The 20,823-nt window shown below is 39.5% G+C and overlaps 1 protein-coding gene across 2 annotated transcripts in view; it reads right to left on the bottom strand.

Annotated features, from left to right (window-relative positions):
* NLK (nemo like kinase) overlaps positions 1-20,438 on the bottom strand; it is a 130,521-nt gene extending 110,083 nt beyond the window's left edge. For both annotated transcript variants that reach the window (XM_074189027.1, XM_074189028.1), the window contains exon 1: positions 19,047-20,438. In XM_074189027.1, coding sequence (XP_074045128.1) covers positions 19,047-19,507 — 461 coding nt within the window. In that variant the 5' untranslated portion in view covers positions 19,508-20,438. The remainder of the gene's footprint in view (positions 1-19,046) is intronic.
* Between the last annotated feature and the right edge of the window lie 385 nt (positions 20,439-20,823).

The following is a 20,823-nucleotide window of genomic DNA, read 5'->3' as shown; positions in this document are numbered from 1 at the left end:
TTCAAAAGATGAAAAATAGTCACTGCTGGATGGGCTGCGAAAAGACAAGCACACTTAATACACTACTGGTGCTGTGAATTAGTATAACCAATCTGGGAAGCAATTTGGAATTATGTAAATAAAGTGTCAAAAAATGTCCATGTCCTTTGTACCAGAGATTACAAAATACTCACAGCAGCACTTTTTCTGGTAGCAAAGAGCTGAAAACAAAGGAGATGCCTATCAGTTAGGGAATGGTTCATCAAATCATGGCTTGTAAATGTAACAAAAAAGCACTGGGTTGTATGAAAAGCCATATACGATAACCACAGAGAAGCACAGGCAACTCTCCATAGGACCTATGGGACCCAGGAATATAGTGATAGGCAAAGGTAAGAACTTGGGGGCAGCATCCTGAACTGGATTCCAGTCATGTCACCAAGAATTATCTCTACAAACCAAAGAACAGGGGCAGCTAGGTGGCGTAGTGGATAAAGCACCGGCCTTGGACTCAGGAGTACCTGGGTTCAAATCCGGTCTCAGACACTTAATAATTACCTAGCTGTGTGGCCTTGGGCAAGCCACTTAACCCCGTTTGCCTTGCAAAAACCTAAAAAAAAAAACAAAAACAAAACAAAAAACAATATCTGTGATGCTGATTCTATCCAATTCAAAATCTGGAAACAGTGCTCTTTAAGAAAGCTACACCTTCTGGTTCAGACACGAGGAGAGGAGGGAGGTGGTGAGGTGGATGCCAGAGAAAGACACTCTGGCTGCTATCACTTCCCACCAGCTCTCTGCTTCCAAATGGTTAGGACTACAGTGACTTTCATTATAGGAGACAAGGCAGGGTAGAAATTCCAGGGGTCTGAATGGCATGCATTTGTTTAAATGTCTGGAGTCTAATTTCAGCTTCCACATCCTCAGAAGAAGGAACACATAAGAACATATCTATGAGTTTCTTCAGTTCCCCAAGTCTACTCTCTGTCTCATGGTGAAGCATCCTAAGGAGATCAACTCAGATAATTTCTACTTTGTGGACAAAAGTTTTTCTTTTGAAATGTATTAATTGGCCATGCAGAATTTTTTTCTCCCTTTTTCTTTAAAAAAAATTATTATAAGGGACGGTCATCTGGGAAGGATAAGAAGAAAGATAAGAAGAAATCTAAGTGATGTACAGACAAAAGACAGCAATAAAAGTTTCTTTTCTTATCTCCTGAGCTAACCCCCAGAATATCCAAACTTTGGTTCAGATTCACTAGGATGGTCAATCTTGTGCCTGACAACAGGAGGCAGACATATGATCTAATGGTAAACCCTTCCTGCTGTCTGACTCAAGAGTTCATTGCTCTACTACCAATGAGGAAGATTAAATGAATCACTAGAGCAGGAGGGAGGGAGGTGGTGAGGTGGATGCCTCACCATGTGGTGTAGGCCAACCTTGGATTCCAAGACTTTAATGCCCAAAAGATTCAAAGGTCCTCATCATAAGGAGGTTTCATTGAAAGGACACTTGGACACTGACCATGATGCTAAAATAAGATTCTGGAGCTAAAACTTAATAGAAGAACCTAAGTTTTGTCCTATCCAAACCAAAGGTTGGCAGATTTAATCATTCACACTATACATAACAGAGGAAAATGTTTATGCTCTAGAGAAAAGTCCTACTATATCAAGTTATAGGATCCTATTAAACTATTAAAATTTTTCCTTTCCAGTTCTCTGCCCTCAACAGAAACTGGTGAAGCATCAGATATGGAATAATTACAATTGATTCCAGATTAGGACAGAAAACAACTCCTTCCTCAACCAGGTAAAAATCTCATGACTTTTTCTTTGGAAAATTCTTAAAGAATTCTACTCAGAACACAAACAAACTTCCAGACTTGTGCCTGTCAGAGTACCCTGGAGTAGTAGATGCTGCTGAGCCACAAGTTAAAAGGAGCCAACTCAGGTCTGACTGAAAGGGATTAGAAAAGCCAACAGGGTTCCCTATCCCAATCCCTTCTCCACCAAGCCCATGACAGGGTCTCAGCTCAACAACCTCCATGTCCCCCAACAGAAAGGACAAGCTCAGCCCTGGAGGGGATTGCAGTACCTGTGTATCAATGGAAAGAGAAAAATAGTGAGTAAAGGGGGAATATAAGAAGTAAACCTGAATTCAAATCTAGGACACAAAAAGATGAATCCAACAGAGGATCCTGAAAACCAAGGGAGTGAAACCTCAAGATGAAATAAAAGAACATTAACACAATGAAGGACTTACAAAATTTAGAATATCATCCATTCCCCATAGATCACTGAACAGTGATCTATTCTATTGCAGCTGCAAGAAATTTCATGGTGGTTGAAAAAGGAATTAAAATCCAGAAAATTTTTTTGAATGAATTTAGATCAGATGCAAAATAATGTAAACTAAATTGGAATAATTAGAATTGAACATAAGATGGAAAACCTCTTCTATGAAGTAAAAACTGGGAGATTCGAATCCAGAAAAATACTTTAGTAGATTATAATTCAGCAGAAAAGATACAGAAGGCAACACTTTAAAAGAACACAAATTCTACACTAGCCTAAGTGACAAACCTTAAAGTCTAGATGCACAGAGACATCATGAGGTTTAGACCTCCCAGAAGAAAACATTACAAATCAAAAAAAAAAATGTGAATATTATAATGCCAAAAACAGACAACAAAGCATCCATGGAGATAATTCACTGATTGTCATCAGGGGAAAAAAAAATACAAAATCCTAGTTAAATAGTTAAATTTAGTAATTTCAATAAAAGAGACCAGGAAAAAGTTCTTCAAAATTGAAGAAAAGACATAGATTTGCTCAGGACCATTAGACAATCATGAGAAATTTCTTAAGATGCAATCATTTCTCTGTCCCTCAAAGGTAGAGAAAACGTAAAAATATTTGACATCAACATGCTGATGGAGAAGTTTCTTTAAAATGAGTTGAACCAGGTATGGTCCCAAAAATGTGACATGATTTGGCATCTCCTATTCCATTCCTCCTTCTTTAAAAGGTGAGGTTTCTAGGCATGGAATACTAGGTGTGTTAGATCTGGGGAAGGAGCCTTGCTAAGGTTGGAAAGAGCCTTGATATTCTTTGGGAAATATAAATGATGTTAAATTCAAAACCAGTTGAGCTTACCGTTATTTCTTTCAGACTTTTTTTTTCTGGCATCATTTTGCTAGTAATTAATCTTCTAAGGACACAAACTTGAGTTGGGAGCAATGGCTTAGTACTATACCTATATTCAAGGTGACTGGAGAAGGGTCATGGTGATAGATAGTCGAAGATAAAAACTCCAATTATTCAGCTAAAAAAAGGTAGTCTCATTAGGGTTCAGGGGGCAGAAATATAAACTATTTTTATTTAATAAGGGAAGAAAATCTCAAGTGGCAAAATTACATTCTGACTATTACTAAGGGAGAGGAGACTATCATGGATACCAGAGGACAGGGGTTGCAGAGAGCTCAAAATCTGCTCCTGCCTCAGACATTAGGAGCCCATGTAGAGCAAGTCATCTAATCCCCCCTTACTCAGAGCAGATGATTCTAAGTCATGGGTTATCTATCTACCCTGATGAAGAACAAATCCTAGCATTCTCCCAAATCTCTCCCAAATATAAAAAGTCCATTAGAGAGAGAGAGGCACAAGCAAAGTGCTTTTCCAGTGGGGGCTCCGTCTTACCAAGGAAATCACAAGAAAAATAAAAATTAAAAAAGTAAATATTTATTAAAGATAATTATGTAATATGTCTATGGAACTGATCTGGAAAATTACATATATCATTTAAAAATTTTTACATATGCTAACAATTTTAATGTGTATATACATGGAAGGTTGGATTAGGCATCCTGGACAGTTTTCTATCTAATAATAATAGCTAGCATTTAGTGCTTTCAGATTTCAAAAGTATTTTACAACTATATCATATGAGGTAACTGCCACTCTTATCTCCATTTTGCAGATAAGGAAACTGAGCAAACAGCATAGTGACTTTCTCACACATATTCAGCAATTTGAACTCAGGTCTTCCTGATTTCAGGCCCAGACCTCTATCTGCTGTATGACTTAGATGTCTCGATTACTTAGCTTTCTTGGTGCCTCAGAAAGGTGTGTTTTCCTTCATGACTCAGTGTATATTTTTCTTTTTTTCTTGGCCTATATTTTTTCAAGGACAATCTATAAACTACATGATCTACAAGTCCACTCTGAAGACGAAGTCTGCTAAGATATTAATTGGGGTTGTTATGCTACAGAAAAAGACTTCTATGGATTTCTAAAATACTACAATTAAGTTCTAAGCACTGGCTGAATATTTTAGTAACACCCTAGGAAATTAGTTAAGATAAGAGAAAAAAATCTACTAAAGGAATTCAATTCTCATTGACTGGGGGTGGTCTTATAGTCTTGAATGCTGCTTATATCAGCAGAAGTTAGGAATGCAGGCCTGGTTATAAACTAGGTCTATTTTGATAAAGCTAACTCTCTTCAGAAAGGAACATCAACAAATGATTGGCTAGCAAGTAATGAAATATTGGGATAACTTAGAAGATTATTTATTTAAGATTCACTATAATTTGCTCGGGTGTAAGGAATAACCATATCAATGAAACCATAGATTATAAATACTATTATCAAATCACTTACATTAAAGCAGAAATTAATTGCTAACAACAATCAACTAACTAGACAAAATTAATATGCCATTGACAACATTTTGAAAATCATGCCAATTATTCAAATTAAAATATCTAGTTACTAGAATAAATTCCCATCTTGACCAATATATTTTCCTATAATGGCTATATTGGGAGCAAAAATATGATAACACATTCTAAGTCACACTTTGAACAAGTCTAAAACCATAATACCCAAACATGGGAAAACATAAGTCTATATTCTATTCTGTCAGAGTAGAGTAGGGGAAGATGAAAATACTATGCAAGAAGCAATAAACAAGGACTTAGATGTCTATGTATAACAAAGTCACTCTACATTTTGCCAACATGATCATACACTTGAAATAAGGCTATAAGTGGCATATTTTTATTCAAATTTTTTTAAAATGAAGTCTTCAAAGACAGTTTGTTTTGAAAAGAATAAAAAAGAATAGTACCCACTGACACGTCTGTACATCCAATGGCTCAGATCATGGGAATGTCCAAGAGCTACAGTGCAATATGGTACCCCTCTGGTCCAGACTCTTGCATGCTTTGCTGGCTGGAATGTTTTAAATCTTGTTTCTTATTTACAGGTAATAATAGTGACTTTGTTGTGGAAAACAAGAGTGGCCACCTTGAGATCGACAGTCTGTCAAAAGCCATTGGTATTTGAACTGTAATTCCCTTAGTTTGGGGATCTATAGTACTAAAACTTATGAGGACAGGTTGGATTCAATAAAATAATGTTTTTTTGTCTTTGTTACATTCATAGTTCAAGGGCTCAGAAGTCACAGCTACAGAATCCTCTTTTTAAAGACTTGCTGTAAGGCAGTCAGGTTAGAGGCAGCTGATGGTCCAGTGGATAGAAAGCAGTACCAAGAAGTAGACCTGAGTTCAAATCTGACCTCAGACATGTACTAGCTTGTGTGACCCTGGGCAAGTCACTGAACTTTTCTGTGCCTTAGTTTCTTCATCTGTAAAACGGGGATCAAAACAACTCCTACCTTCTAGGGATTTTGTGAGGATCAAATGAGATAACTGTAAAATGCTTAGCAGAGTGTCTGGTAAAATAAGCATTATAGAAACATTATTATTATTATTATTATTATTATTATAGTGACTCATAGTCCCTGTAACTCAAGGAGCACAGCACACTAGTGTTGTCCACTGCACAGAAGCAGGAGTTCATGATATAGACACACCCCAACCAAACAAATGGCTAAAACTTCTGACTTTCAAATTCAACTCTTTAAAGAATCCTGTACTATATATAGAAATGATTTTTACCCTTTGGGAAACAATGGCTCATTTTTACTGAAATTGAGTTTAACAATGGAATTATTTGGTATTGAAAAATACAGAATACTGAACTGGGTTATGCAAAGCCCAGCATAGTGAGAACATGTGACTGTATTAGAATATCTGCTGAAAAAACTGCCATCAACTGTGTAAAATCCTCAAGCTTGTCCTGGGTGACAAAATTGTGAAACCAGATACCAGCTTGACTGCAAAGACTCAGCCATCTCTTCACAGGCCACTTTTCTAAAGAAATTTGTCCCCAATTCCTAACTTGAGATAAGGATCACAAAAAGGAAAGTGGGAGAATGGAATATTTCCATACTGCCTGAAGCCTAGTTTTGACTGGTACACATTCAATGACACATTTGATTCACACTGAATTTTTTACAAAGTATTTTTAAAAGAAAAAATAGCAACCCAAGAGTCACATGCTTAAGGACTTCCAGTTCCTTTGCTGGCTAAAGAATTTTCAGACTTTATTGCACGGCAGGGAGTTGGTACATTACTAGCCTCTTGATTCTTAATGTGCAAATTTGAATCCAGATAGGAGCAAATTCAAATGGAGTTCAAGAGAAAAAAGCCTAGTCTAAGTGGATACAAAACACAAAACTGGACAGGCCTGGACTGCCACCAAAATGGTCTCACACAGGTCTCCAATACAAGTTGTAATTTACAACGTAAGAATTCTGGTAAACACAACGACACAAACCTAATACAACTCACTTTTTTGATTTTCTATTTATTTTCTGAGTAGGGTTTAAAAAATACATTCTTTGAAAATGCTTTCTCTATTTCTCACAGAGCTTAAGTTAAACAAGTGTTACTGATTAGTGAAGTAAGGCTAGTTAGTGAAGAAGTTAGTGCACTGCATTCAAGGTGAGGGAGGAGGCCTCTCCGGTTCTAATTCTGGCTTTGTTATGGGGTGACCTTGGGAACAAGTCATCTTCTTCCCTAGGTTGTGAGTTTTTTCATTCAAAAAAAGAGAGAAAATGGGTCTATATTACCTCTAAGATTCCAGATCCCCTTGATTTAAAGTTTCAGAGTGTTCGAATTATTTGCTGAAAGGAGGGAGGAGTTTTAGGAGGTAAAGGGGATCCCTAGATTGAATAACATTACTCAAAAAAAATTTAAAAATTCCCTCAAGTCCCAAGAGAAATCCTTTGTTTTCTACAAATCATTCTATAAAAAATCTTTTAAGTAAAATTCTCAAACTAAGACTAAACAGGAAAAGAAATCACCTTTATAAGTCATGCAGTCAGTCAGTTTAGTCAAGAAGCAATTATTAAGTGTCTACTGTGTGCTAAGTTCTGATGATAAAAAAGAAAGTCAAAAGACAATCCCCCTATTCCCAGAGAGCTCCCAGTCTCATGGTGCGTAGGACAAGCTATCTACAGAGAGAAGGCATTGGCATTAAGAGGGAGAGGGAAAGACTTCCTGCAGACTGGGGTGGGGAGAAGATATTTGAGCTGAAAGCTGGAAGAAGCCAGGCAGAGATGAGGAGACAGTCAGGAGATGTGGAGGGTCTGTCTTGTGCTAGTAATAGCGAGGATGTCTTGGCTATCAATTGAGTCAGATGCTAGAAGACAGAAAAAGGTTGGAGGGGATCTGCTTAGGAAAGTCTTTGAAAGCCAAAAAGGATTTTTTATTTGATCCTGGAGAAGATAGGGAATTTATTGAATAAGGAGGTTGATATAATCAGACCTGAGCTTTAAGGAGATCAATTTAACAACTGAATGTAGGATGGCCAAGAATGGGGAGAGACTTGAGGCAGGGGACCCCCCTACTCCCAAAGCAGGCTACTCTAATAATAGCCTAGGTATTAATTGATGAGGGCCTGAATCAGGGATCGAGATGAAGGAGTCAAAGATGATCCCTAGAGCTTGTGTAACTGGGAGGATGGTGGTGTCTCGAGAGTAATAGGAAAATTGAGAAAAAGGAAGGGATTGGGGGGGGTGGGAGGAGGGAAAGATAATGAGTTGTTTTGGACATGTTGAGTTCAGAATGTCTATGTGACATCCTCTTCAAGATGTTCAGTAGTCCAGTACACTGTCAGCTAAAGTTTTGGAAAAACTTTCATGGTCAAGATTTTCCAAAAAGTAATAAATTTCACACATATATTATTAGCTTTCCAATTTATATTTGTAACTGCTACTTGTTATTTCTTTTATTCCTTTATTCTTACATTCTTCTCCTCTCCGAAAGCTTTTCATAGTTACATTGCTTAAAATAAGAGGGGTAAAATACAAGAATTGGAAAGACCAATAAAAACTTTAATTTCTTGCCCTCAGAACTACATTTTTTTTTTTTTTAGTTTTTGCCCAAGGCCACACAGCTAGGTAATTATTAAGTGTCTGAGGCTGGATTTGAACTCAGGTACTCCTGACTCCAGGGCCAGTGCTCTATCCACTGAGCCACCTAGTCACCCCAGAACTATATTTCTGAATGACCATTTTCAAATTCTAGGCATTATTAGCTTCACTCAGCATGCAGTTAAGTAGTTAACATGGATTCATGTTTAATACTGGTGTGCTTCATGAAGAAACTGTCAATGAGAGTTATATGTACCTTATAGCCCTTCAAGAAACAAAGCATCATGAACCCCATTTATTTCAGCAATGTTTTAGGTTGTACCTAAATTAAAACTAGATTGAGTTTAAGATTTAAACAGCAGCATTTACTAAGACCACTGACTCAGAGCCCAGAAGAAACCTCAGAGGCCACCTAGTTCAACTCTTTCATTATACAAATGAATAAATGAGGCCTAGAGGTGAAGAGACTTGCACAAGGTCATTCATTTAATTAGAGGTAGTTCCAGGATGGAATCCAGGTCTCCAGACTCTACCAGTATTAATTGATCACCTTGACCAACTGACATTGAAAAAGATGGCCGAGACAGAGCTGAGACACTAACCCAGAGCCTGAGTCATAGAGTTAGCTTTTAAAAAATGTCTTCTCCACTCATCTTATACTCACACTGTGTGCCTGTGGCTCTTTCTGAATGAGAGGGGTGCAGTCATGTGTATTACTGAGCAAAGCCCAAGTTTCTTATTTATGCCACTAAATTCTCAACCCTAAGAATATCTATGCAGGTTCCAATCAAGTCAGAAGTGGGTGGGGGTGGATAAGAGAAAAGAATGGAAAAAGAAATCTATGCCCTTGAGACAATAACCTCAAATTGCCCCCTTTGGGTACTTATGTATATATGAAATGAAACAGTGAAATAATCACCCAGTTTATTTCAAATCACTCCCTTACCTGCAAATCTGCAGCTTTGCATGGTCATGACACATTAGGAAAATTAAAAGGGAAGAAAAACAACCTGTTTAAACTGGAGGGATAATTTTATTCATATGTAGAAGCAAGAAGAGCTTGGCAATGTAGGTCAAAGACTGAATGACTAAAAAGTGACTTTAACTTTACTTGTAGGATACAAGTTTGCTCCCCTCACTAGTTCTTTCTTTAGCTGAGCCCAAGGGTTTTTTTTTAGGTCAAGCCAGGCAAAAAAACCCCAAAAAACCAAAAAACCAACCCCCAAACAAATAGTTCCCTTGTAAGGAGTTTGCTGATGGAGTCCATGGAGTCCTCTACTTCTTGGGTAGAAAAGAAGACAGGGAACTTTAGACAACAAAACCACAACAATGACAAAAGGAAGGAAAAATCAATTGGGGACATCTGATCTAATTGGAAAGGGAGGCAAACACCCAGAAGCAGAGTTTCCAATTTTGCTCTCTGCTACTTCACATGATCAGGGCCCTCAAAAATAAAGGCAATATCCAGTATCAGTCCAGTTATATGTTTTCTAGATTTAATTTAAAAAAATCAATTTAACTTGCATAGCAGAGGTATCTGGTCAGTTTCCCCCATTTCTGATATAAATTAATATCTAAGTCAAAAAGTCTATATGTAAACTTTTAAACTGAAAAAGTCATTCTTCATTACAAAATATGAGAAGGGAAATAATGTGTTAAATCAAAATTGACCTTACCTAGGAAAATAAACTTGGTGGTTAAGCATCTACACAATGAATTTGCCAAACTTAAAAGTAAACATTAAATATGTTAATTTTCATTTTGGAGAAGTATCCATATGTAAATAGGCAGATGAACCCTGCCCAAGTTCAGACAAAAATCTCCTTTCTGCACTTGGGTGGGGCAACTAAAAGAAAAAAAATTCAGTATCATTTTACTAAAGTAAACACTTTATCCAAAATCTCCTCTGATTTCATCATAAGGAAAACAACAAAAAAAATTTACTAATTTTTAAGTAAAAGTTTAAAAATATTTTGAAAAACATAAATAAGCAAGTCATTTCACTTATAACAAGGTAAACCAATCTTCCTCCTTTGTGCTCCTCCACAAATGGCTTGTAGTTTATACAGTACTTATATTTACTCTATCTTAATTAATAAACCATTTATAAGAGAAATGAAATCTCTTGAATGAATCACACATTTAAAACTAGAAGCCAAATCTTAGGAATATATAGAAAATATCTGAAAAGAAAATATCCTATTTCTTGAAAACCCCTAATTTCAGAATTAGGACAATTCTAATTCTGAATCATTCCTCTGAATCATATTACAAGGTGAATAGTGGCTACAATTCTAAAGAGATAAAGAGTTGTCTTATTAAACTAGGCCTGTACCAGGACCTCAAAGGATTGACACCAATACAAAAGAGATTCATTTCTTTCTTTCGTTTCCTCCCATTTTCCCAAGGAAATGATACTTTCCACATCCACACCAAGTTTCAGCAACACAAGACCTCAGGATTTTCTGAGGCATTTTTTGAACATACCCAATACAGCAGAGTGACTTTTAACACACTGGTGATTTTTTCACAAATTTCACTGTGGACTATTTCCTCCTGGTACTCTCTTCCCATAATATCCATTACAACCTTGTTTTTTCTCCTCCTTTTTCCTATTTTTCCTTCTGACTTTTAAACCCTGACTTTTGGCTCCCTCCTAGACTCCTCTTTGGGAATTGATTCATTCTAATGTTTTTAAACTCATTACTATTACTGAATGATGACTAACACCAGCCTCTACTTTTCAAAATGCACTCCAGCTCCATATTTTCAACTACCTACATTGGTTCTTGGCAGTCTGTCCCATAATTATGTAAAATCAGAATCAATGACCATCTCCCCCCCCAAAAGACTCTCCTCTTGACTTCCCTATCTCAGTCAATAGAACCAATATTATTCTAGTTCAAACTTGAAACCTTTGGTTCCTTACCTTCACTGTCTGGTAAATCACCAGTGATATTTATTTTTCAAAATGCTTCTTGTTATACTTACCTTCTTCCCAGTGTTTCTACTCTGAGGTACTGATTCATGTCCAAAGTATAGCAATTTCCTCCTACCAATTTTCAACCCTTCAGCTCCTTCCCCCCCATCATTTGGAATGCTTCTATCAGACCATACTATTGTGCCACTCTCCTCTGCTCACAAATTTAGAATGACTGATTACTGCTCACTCAATCAATTCTCACCTCCTCTTCCCAGCTTTCCAGGATCTTTAGAAGTGAACCCCCAATCTTACTTAATAATCACTTTCACCAAAAAAACTTCTCTGCTACTCAAACTTTCTGGCATCACACCCCTTCTTTGCTGTTTCTTCTCCCCCATCCAGCTACATCTAGTTCCATCTTCTCCATGAAACTCACCCTGAACCCGTGATCCTGGTGTCTGACACTGTATCACTACCTACTGGTCTGGCCTATTAATCTTGATCCTGATTAAAACACAACCTACCTGAGAACCACCCTGAGAACTTATCATATTGCTTAGTTCCACAGTAGGTCCTTTTGCTGAATGATAATTCATGAAATATGTCAAAAGAGAATTATATTCTCACACTTTTATAGGTCAAATTTGATGGAATAAATTTTCTTGTTAATCAAATAAATTCAAATATGCATGTGAAACTGAGGCTAATGAGCAATGATCAATGTCAAGATATCACCGTACTTCCCAGACATTACAATCACTAACTGTTAAATGTCGATTGAAAACGATTTCTTCAGAATCTATCTTTTTTGGTTCCCAAATACCAGCTTTGATAGGTCTTTTGATTGAATACCTCAAATGGAGCCACTGGGCCAGGTCCATCATGATTTGTCTCATGTCCACTGACAGACAGCATTGCAACTTTTGCCTGGAGCACCCTCTGAGTTTCCCCAAAGCTATAATAGGATCAAACTGACAAGCTATTTTGGTTAGGCAATCATTGCTCATCTGAATTAGATGTCCTAGACAACAAAGAACTCACTGGAGTATAATAGATGTGCAAGGAATTATAATAAGTAAATCTCAATTACAATCCTATAATATGGAAAGGACCTCCACCCAATGCCTCTTTCTGTTCAAAGGTTAGATGACAAATTGAAGTTTCTGTCCAGACATTAAGTCACCATATTTCCCTCAAGACAACAAAAGCAAGATATTAAGGAAATACATTGTATAAACATATAGAGCCTCTATGATGACTTCTCAGTCACAAATCAAACAGGAGCAGTCAAATATTCCATATTCCAAACAAACAAAAATCCCAATGTTACCAGTAGCAAAGAAAAACTCTAACATCTAACTAAGGTGCTAGCCCTTATACTGAGACGAACAGATCTAGAGGTGGACTTTTTAAGGAAAAAACAATTATTATAGTTTTACTTAAAAAAAACTTTTCATAATTTTGAAGCAAAATGCTTTTCTTTCTTTTTCCCTACAAGGAAGAGCAGATTTAAGATTTTTTTCTTTTGAACTGATCATCTGGGACCGCAAAGCATTACCAACTCTTAAATAGTGCTTTCCAGACCCCACACCTTACATAGAAAAGATGTACATTAGACACATCATTCCATCCACCTTGCTTTCTTTTATGATGAACATTCTTTGCTTTCTCTAGTTCAATATTAATCTTTTTTTTTAAAAAGGCTCTTTCATGGTGAGAGGTAGATGAGGGGCTAGAGTTATTCTTGGAGCCAGGAAGATCTGAGTTCAAATTCAGTTTCCCTCTCCCTTTGGCAAAAATGAACAGTACAGACTTCACACATTCCCAATCCAATCTCATATGGTGGTTAGAAAAGCTACCATTTTTTTCATAGCTCAGGTTCTGTTTCTTCTAATTTCACAGTCATGACCCACAATGAGATTATAATTCTTAATCTTTGCCAAGAATGGGGAAACTATTTCATACTGCAGATTCTTCATCTGATAAAATACATGCAATAAAATTGATTTTGGTACCTCCTTCTCTGATACCAATCCTTCCCGTGATTTTTTTCAAGCATATGCCAAAGATATTCTACAATCTACCAAATTAAGTGTTGCTTTGGAGAAAGAAAATAAAACAAAGAGAGGAATATCTGAATCTGGTTTTCCCAGAGAGATGTGTGGACTAAACAATCACCTCCTTACATATGAGGTCATTAAATAAATTACTCATCTGGCTAAGAGTCCCATTTCCACACTTTACCAAATTCTTCATTTCACACTTCCGCATCCAACAAAATGAAAAATGGAATTTCATCAATGTTAAATTTTACACAAAGAGAAGATCTTTCTTCATTTCTCTTGCTTCAGAAAAGAAATATTAACTTACTGGTATAGGGACACCCAATGTTCCCAAATGATGGTAATGAGCATCAGGCAGTGGAAGGCCTAGATTTGAAGCCATGAGACCCTGATCCCAAGGCTGCACAGCTGCCTCCCCCCTTCTCCCATGCCTCCACTTTTCAGGGTTTCAATTTCCTCATATTGACAGATTGTACAATGAGGGAGGGGAATTAGATGACTCCCAGTTAATGACATATAATACTAAATGTTAATATTGATAACACTTACTAAGTCCACCCTAGAGATCCTTATTTTAAAAATAATAAAGTCGACGGAAGAAGACTTATAACACTTTTGTCCATAATACAAAGCAAATCATGATGGCTTGTAGAGAATCAAAGAATCAGAGGGTCTTCTTTCCAATCCTATTTACAGTTACTACCTAGGTGACCTTTGCTAAATTATTTAACTTCTCCGGACTTCAAGTTGTCTTATCTGTAGAAAACAAAGGGGTAAGGGGCAGCTAGGTGGCATAGTGGATAAAGCACCAGCCCTGGAGTCAGGAGTACCTGGGTTCAAATCCAATCTCAGACACTTAATAATTACCTAGCTGTGTGGCCTTGGGCAAGCCACTTAACCCCATTTGCCTTGCCAAAAAAAAACCAACCTGAAAAAAAAAACAAAACAAAAACAAAACAAAACAAAAAATGAAGGGGTAGAACTGAAGAGGCTCTCCACTCCAGGCTTCTTCAAATTCTAAATTCTAAAATCTCACTAAAGTTCAGTCATCCTGGTCCTTAGTCCACGTTCCATAAAGTGATGTAATCCCTTCCTCATGTCATCCAAGAAACCCGAAAGGAAGCCTCCTCTAAACAATTGGGTCCCTACTTTCATTTGCTAAATATGGCAACCGTACAAAAAGCAACTTCTCTTCTCACTACTAAACAAGAGTTTGATTAGATTCTGTTAGTAACAAGGGTGGTGGAGTACTTAAAAGATTTTTATAAGTTTTGTTTTCAAAGGTGTTAGGGCCATAAACTGCAAGTTCCAACTTTATTTTAGGTTAATTCTCATGGATTCCAAGGTCCAGACAACTCAAATCAATCTAAAATTTGAATAGGCTGCCTACCCCAGACTCATTTTCATTTATGCATTAGCAGGTATCTAACTGCTTCAGGTTTTGGCTATTTGCTAAACTGCCAGATCAGAACTAGCCCTAGCTGTAAAAGGACCCAGAACTCTCATTTTCTCTTCAAAAATAAAAAAACATTTTCAGCTTCAACTAATCTTCTAACATACAAATTTCACTAGTTCCTGAGTCTTTTTTTTTTGGCAAGGCAATAGGGTTAAGTGACTTGCCCAAGGTCACACAGGCTAGGTGTATTAAATGTTTGAGGCCGGATTTGAACTCAAGTCCTCCTGACTCCCGGATTGATGCTCTATCCACTGTGCCATCTGGCTGCCCTGATCATCAAATTCTTAAAGAAAACACAAATATTTTCTTCTGCACCACATATAATCTAGAGTCAATCACATCAAGTTCACTAATCAATGACTGAAGTTTTCTTTACTGTGAAAATATCTGCATAAGGGGAGGGGATGGAGGACTGGCATCTAGTCAAGGGAGTTTGTATTATAAACATGTAATGAACCCCCCCCACACCTACACTATCCTTCTATGCACTGAATATATCCCACTACATATGCTACACAGTCATATCACCAAATAAACTGGAAACCCTTAGCTGGAAATAAACTATAGAAGACACTTGTTAATGAAACCTTAATTGAACTGCCAAATCAGCATCTCTCCCAGCAAGTTAATAGGAGACTTACTTCCCTTATAAAACTGTCCAATACTGAGAAGTTATTCACTAGTTAAAACTTAGCAGCAAGATAAATTAAATCAGGTACACTAAATTATTCAGTGATAAATTCAAATGGTAAAGTGAAACGTCACTTCTACAAATATCTTCTCCTAGTCTACATGTAAAAATAATGAAATATCTCTCAAAATTACATACAGTTTTCTGGGTCATCAATTAGTTCCACTGAGTACAATACTCTAGGATTTTCTTCTGATATGCTCTTTCAGAAAGGCAACACTTGCAACCACATGACTAAGATAATGCATAAACTACATACTGATAGATCTGTATCTAAGTGAATCTACAGTTCCACATTAACAATTACTAAACCCAAATTTTTCCTTCTCAGAGATGATTTATTTTATTAACTGATGTCTTCTGCTTTTGTCATTCATAGTGAAATATATTCCACCCTCCCACCCTATTAAGCCTTCTTTTGTAACAAATTTTGTAAAAAATTCAACAAATTTATCAAGTCTGACATAGTACACAGTATGCTATCCTCATAGTGTGTCACCTTGACAAGGGGTAGTAGGAAAACTTTCTCAAGTCCTCTTGTGGATTAAGTCTCATCCTTACAATTGGATGACTGTGTTTCATTTTATTGTTCTAAGTCTTTGTGTATGCTGTTCTGGTTCTGTTCACTTCACTCTGCATCAGTTCATATAAGTCTTCCTGCCATATTAAAATCTGTATTATTTCGGCTATATTCTCAAAAAGAATGAACTATCCCTTTGGTGAATATCTTTATATTCCAGTTCACCAGTTTTGGAAAACAGTCCAGTTCCAGTTTGAACTGGTTCATTAGCCGGGCTTATAAAACATACTTTAGTTCAGTTAGCCGTTCAGTTTGAAAAAAAAAAAGAAAAGCAAAGTCTGGCTCAGGTTTCAGAAAACGAGCACAGTTCATTAGGGCTTATTGGTTCACAGTTTGGTTCAAAGAGCATTTTAATAATCTTATTTAGGTCACAAAAGAGTTAAACATTAAAGCTGATCAAAAAGAATTCAGACAGCAAATCTTTAATATGCAGCTATAAAAATAGAAAATAGATTTGCATACTAAAAAAACACAAACACCTGGAACTCTCCCCTTCTTTCCATGCCAAGATCTTGTGTTTCACCTGCAACATCTAATAGAAACACATAAAACAGCACACACACAGGAACTTGTTTGGTTGAAGAAAAGAGACAAACCTGACTAGCAGAGATCAATTAAACGACGAGCAAATGTGTGTGTTGAATGAACACTAACTAGACGTTTAGGACTGAGCTAGCTACTTCAGAGAGGGAGACAAAAACCTAAGATGTGGTCCTTTATCTATTATCTTACAATTTAGCTGAGGGGATCAAAACTAACACAGATGTAAGAGCAAACAATAAAAGATAGTTCATATACTTTTGTTCTAAACTGTCTGGTGTAGAGAAGTGTCCCATTAATTTAGTGAAAGATTTCAAAACTAATTCAAGCATATTTTTCTTACATTATTTGGAATTTTTCAATTTCATATTATCGTTATTTTATAGCTTTCCTTACTAGAATATTTCAACGATAAAAGTTTGACTCCACAACTGCAAAAGTCTTTCTCTTTCCTTTTCCTCTGGCAAATACTCAAATGGATCTGTGATCTTACTAATGAAAGCATTCCCTCCAAAAATGAAGCTCTAGATTCAGCTGCATCATTGTAAGGTCACCCTAGCCTGTGCAAGGCAAAGCCTGTCCATGTCCTTCCATAAGTCCACCACAAGGCACTTGCCCCATGCTGTGAGGGTCTTTCTCTTTATATCTGAAGGTTACCAAAGAGCACTAAAAGGATTTCCATCCATCTGTCTGTCTGTTCATCCATCTGTAATCAATCCCTTGCTTAGGCCAGTCTTTTTTTCTCATATATTCCTTCCCCCCCTCCATTTTTCCATGCCTACTCTACAATCACAACTGTTGGCATTTTCTAGAAATAATATTGCTTTTGACATCTGTTTGGGTTACATGTAAAGCATAACACGAATAATGCTGAGATCCATCTCTTTTTATTTTTGTTTTCTATCACACAGGAGAGATAGCAGCCTCAACTAGGGAAGTCTCAATACGTTCTCATTCTTTCTATTTAATAGACTTCCAATGGTTCCCATACTTTTGGTCAAGAGGCTACTTTTTGCCTTCTTGAAGCTTCAGAAACACTGGGGATGAGGAGCTGAAAATGAAGTGACAGAGCAGAGCAGAGCAGGACATTCTTGTAGCTACTGCCTTCCTTCCTGGCAATCCTAGAAAACTGAGAGCTCCCATCTTGGAGCTAGTCAGGTGAAGCTTCAGAATGGAAAGGAGGGTTTGGGTTAAGGTATAGGAGTCTCGGTTTGACAGAAATGAATCAGATCCTGCTTGAAAACATAAAAGGAAAAAATCTGAACTAATAAGACAAGATTGTCAGAGACAATGCAGAAAAATACATTTTTGCTAATCACAGAATCATCATGAGAAAAATGAAGGACGCCTTTGGAAAAAGGTTTGGATGGGATAGATGTGTGGAATCAATCCAGTCTACCCCTAGAGAAAACTCAATATTAACAGGAATCTTTTCTACACATATAACAACACTGTTCCTTGTAAAGGACAGCCTAACCCCTGAAATGTTTTCCCATCTAACTCCATTATTGTTGTAAGAACTACAGTTCTACATTGTTAAATATTGATACTTTTATCGCAAGACTGTGTCTTAACCTTCCAAAGAAGACAAAATAAACCAAAGTGTTGCTTTTCAAAAGTCTCTCTGCTCTTCTAAAACATTCTTAAGAGTTCAATAAGTAAAGGAATTTCGTTTGATTTAAAAAGACTTATCTCTACACTATTCAAACTACCAAGGCTTGAGCGTAACTTAACTGACCCCTGAATGCCTCTAAACATCTTACAATAAATGTAAGCTACTGCATATCTACATTCTACCAATGTCATCTGTAATGTCCTAAGCGAGAAACTGTACATGATGCTTCGTTAATGAAAGACCATTCATGCTCTTAACAGGTTTCCAAAAAGGGGTTGACTACAATAGCCTCATGGGTCTAAAATAAGCCAGTCAAGAACATATGCTTAAGTGTGCCTAACTTTTCTTCTTCTGAGGAATGCAGCACTGTTAAAATGATCCAGTTTGAGAGAGCCATGAACTCTACCAGCAAAAGCCCTTGATGGGTCATGAAATGAGGGTTGATAAAGATGAAAGGGAGTAAGTTATTATGTAAAAAAAGTAGGCTAAGTAAGGATAAAATTCTAGCATGAGGTACATGCTTAGCTTGGGATGGTTGTGGTACTTGAAAAGCCTGGACAAATGACTGCAAATTCTGGATGTGATCTCGCAAGGTCTTTGAGAAGAGCCGTAACTCAAGTCATTCTTTCACTGGCTATCCATTTGTCCACGGACGCTAAGCCAAGTCACTCACGATGCCCTTGAGCAAGACTGCCACCTTAACTGTGCCCTGGTTCCTAGGCACAAGCCCAGGCTTACTGCAATGGCTGCATGTTAAGCCTGTCCCTAACTCATGAGGTGATCTTTCCCTAAGCGTGGCCAGACTGGGTGCTAAAGTACACGCCAAAGGCTGTTCGCACCTTCTGGTCGGTCAGGCCCCGACCGCAACAGCTGAAAGAAAAGTGAGTTGGTGCCGTTTCTTTTCATACTCACCAGACAACACCAAAGGCTCCATATCCAATAGGTCTGTCCGGCTCGATGTCCAGTTGCTGCTGTGGATGGTGTGAGTGCTGATGATGGTGCGCTTTAACTGCAGCTGCTGCTGCAGCCTGTACCTGAGCTGGGGCCGTGGCAGCTGGTCCAGGGGCCTGACCTGGTGCCGGTGATGGGAAATATGGCTGTTGTTGCCCGGGGTTTAACATGGCAGCGGCCGCCGCAGCTGCGGCCGCTGCGGCCGCCGCCGAAGAGGTATGCTGCTGCACGGGGTGGACGGCAGCAGCTGATCCGGGATGAAGATGGTGTTGAGGGTGGTGGTGGTGGTGAAGGTGTGGAGGAGGAAGGTGTGGAAGGTGGTGGTGATGGTGGTGGTGGTGACCTGCCGCTGCCGCCGCAGATGTACCACCGTTGTAAGCCGCCATCATTTTTGCGTTGGCTGCCGTGCCACAAAGAGACATTAAAAAATGCCCTTTGATTTGAAAACAAATTGGGTCAAGCTGTCATTTGGCCATTTGAAAATGAAGAACACCACTCCGCCTTAAAAAACATAGAGCTTAACTGGCTTTATGTCTTCATCAATCAATCCGAACAATTTAGAGGATCTTGGTGTTTTCTTTTCCTTTGTGGGTGTGTGGTGCAAAAAAATAGAAATAAAAACAAAAGAAAAAGAAAAAGAAAAAGGGACCCCTTCCCCCCAGGATTCCTGCCACAAGTGAGTACTAAAACTCCATCATTAGCACGTCGGGGGAGCCCACTGACTTTGAAGGTGAGGACAGAAGCCCAATCTCCTGCTCCCCCGGAACGGCTCACACAAAAAGGCCCAAGAACCACGCCAGCCCGGGAAGCCTGTGAGTGCGGTGGCTTCACCTACCCCTTCCATTCCCACATCCTTTTCGGAACACCTTTCCAACTCCTCCAAAATAAACCCCTCGCTCCGCCTTCTCCCCCCCCACCGCGACAAAACGCTGGCTTGGAAGATGGGGGGGGAAATCAGAGAACGAAGCCCCCCCCCCCCCTGGACCCCCCGGCCTTCTTCCTACATCTCCCCTTCCTCTTCAGCCAGGCGGACTGGGAGGGAGGGTGGGGGTGGGGCGGGGGCGGCTAAACTTTCCCTGGGCAGGATGAGCCGGGCAATGTGGGAAGGTGGCAGGGAAGGGGGGCGAGGGGGCGAGGAGCAGAGAAAGAGCAGGGAAAGTGAGGAGGAGGAGGAGGAGGAAGGGGAGGGGGAGGGGAGGCGCGATGGGCAGCGCCGGCTGCGGGCTCGATCCGGCGCCCAGGCAGAGGGAACCGCCCCGGGCTGGGGCTCGGGCTGAGCCCGGGGCCCGGCTGCAGCGGGCGGGGAGCGCCGGAGCTCGGCTGCGCCCGGGCCGCCTCCTGCCGCCTCCTGCCGCCGCCGCCGCCGCCGCGCGCGGGGCTGGGGGGAGAGCGGGTGGGTCCCCCGCGCGCCGGCCCCGCCGGGCTCCCGGCTGCTCCGGCTCCCCCGCCCCCACCCGGCTCCCGGCCGCCACCGCCGCCGCCGCCGCCGCCGCCGCCTCGGGGTCTCTTCAGCCGCCGCCGCCGCCGCCGCCGCCGCCGCCGCCTCCTTCCTGCAGCCGCCGCCGCCGCCGCCGCCGCCGCCGCCGGACTCACCTCCCTGCACAGCCGGATAGAGCGGAGCCAGCGGCGGACACGCGCAACCAGCCGCCGAGGCCCCGCCCCTGCCTCGCGCTGACCGGTCGCCTCCGCCAATCCGAGCCCGCCCCCCCGCGCCCGCCTCCAATCGCGGCTGCCGAGC

Source organism: Macrotis lagotis, chromosome 5 (assembly GCF_037893015.1).
Source record: "Macrotis lagotis isolate mMagLag1 chromosome 5, bilby.v1.9.chrom.fasta, whole genome shotgun sequence".
Lineage (NCBI taxonomy): Eukaryota > Metazoa > Chordata > Mammalia > Peramelemorphia > Peramelidae > Macrotis > Macrotis lagotis.
Note: the sequence above shows the minus strand (reverse complement) of the source record. Positions and strands in the feature narration are given on the sequence as shown.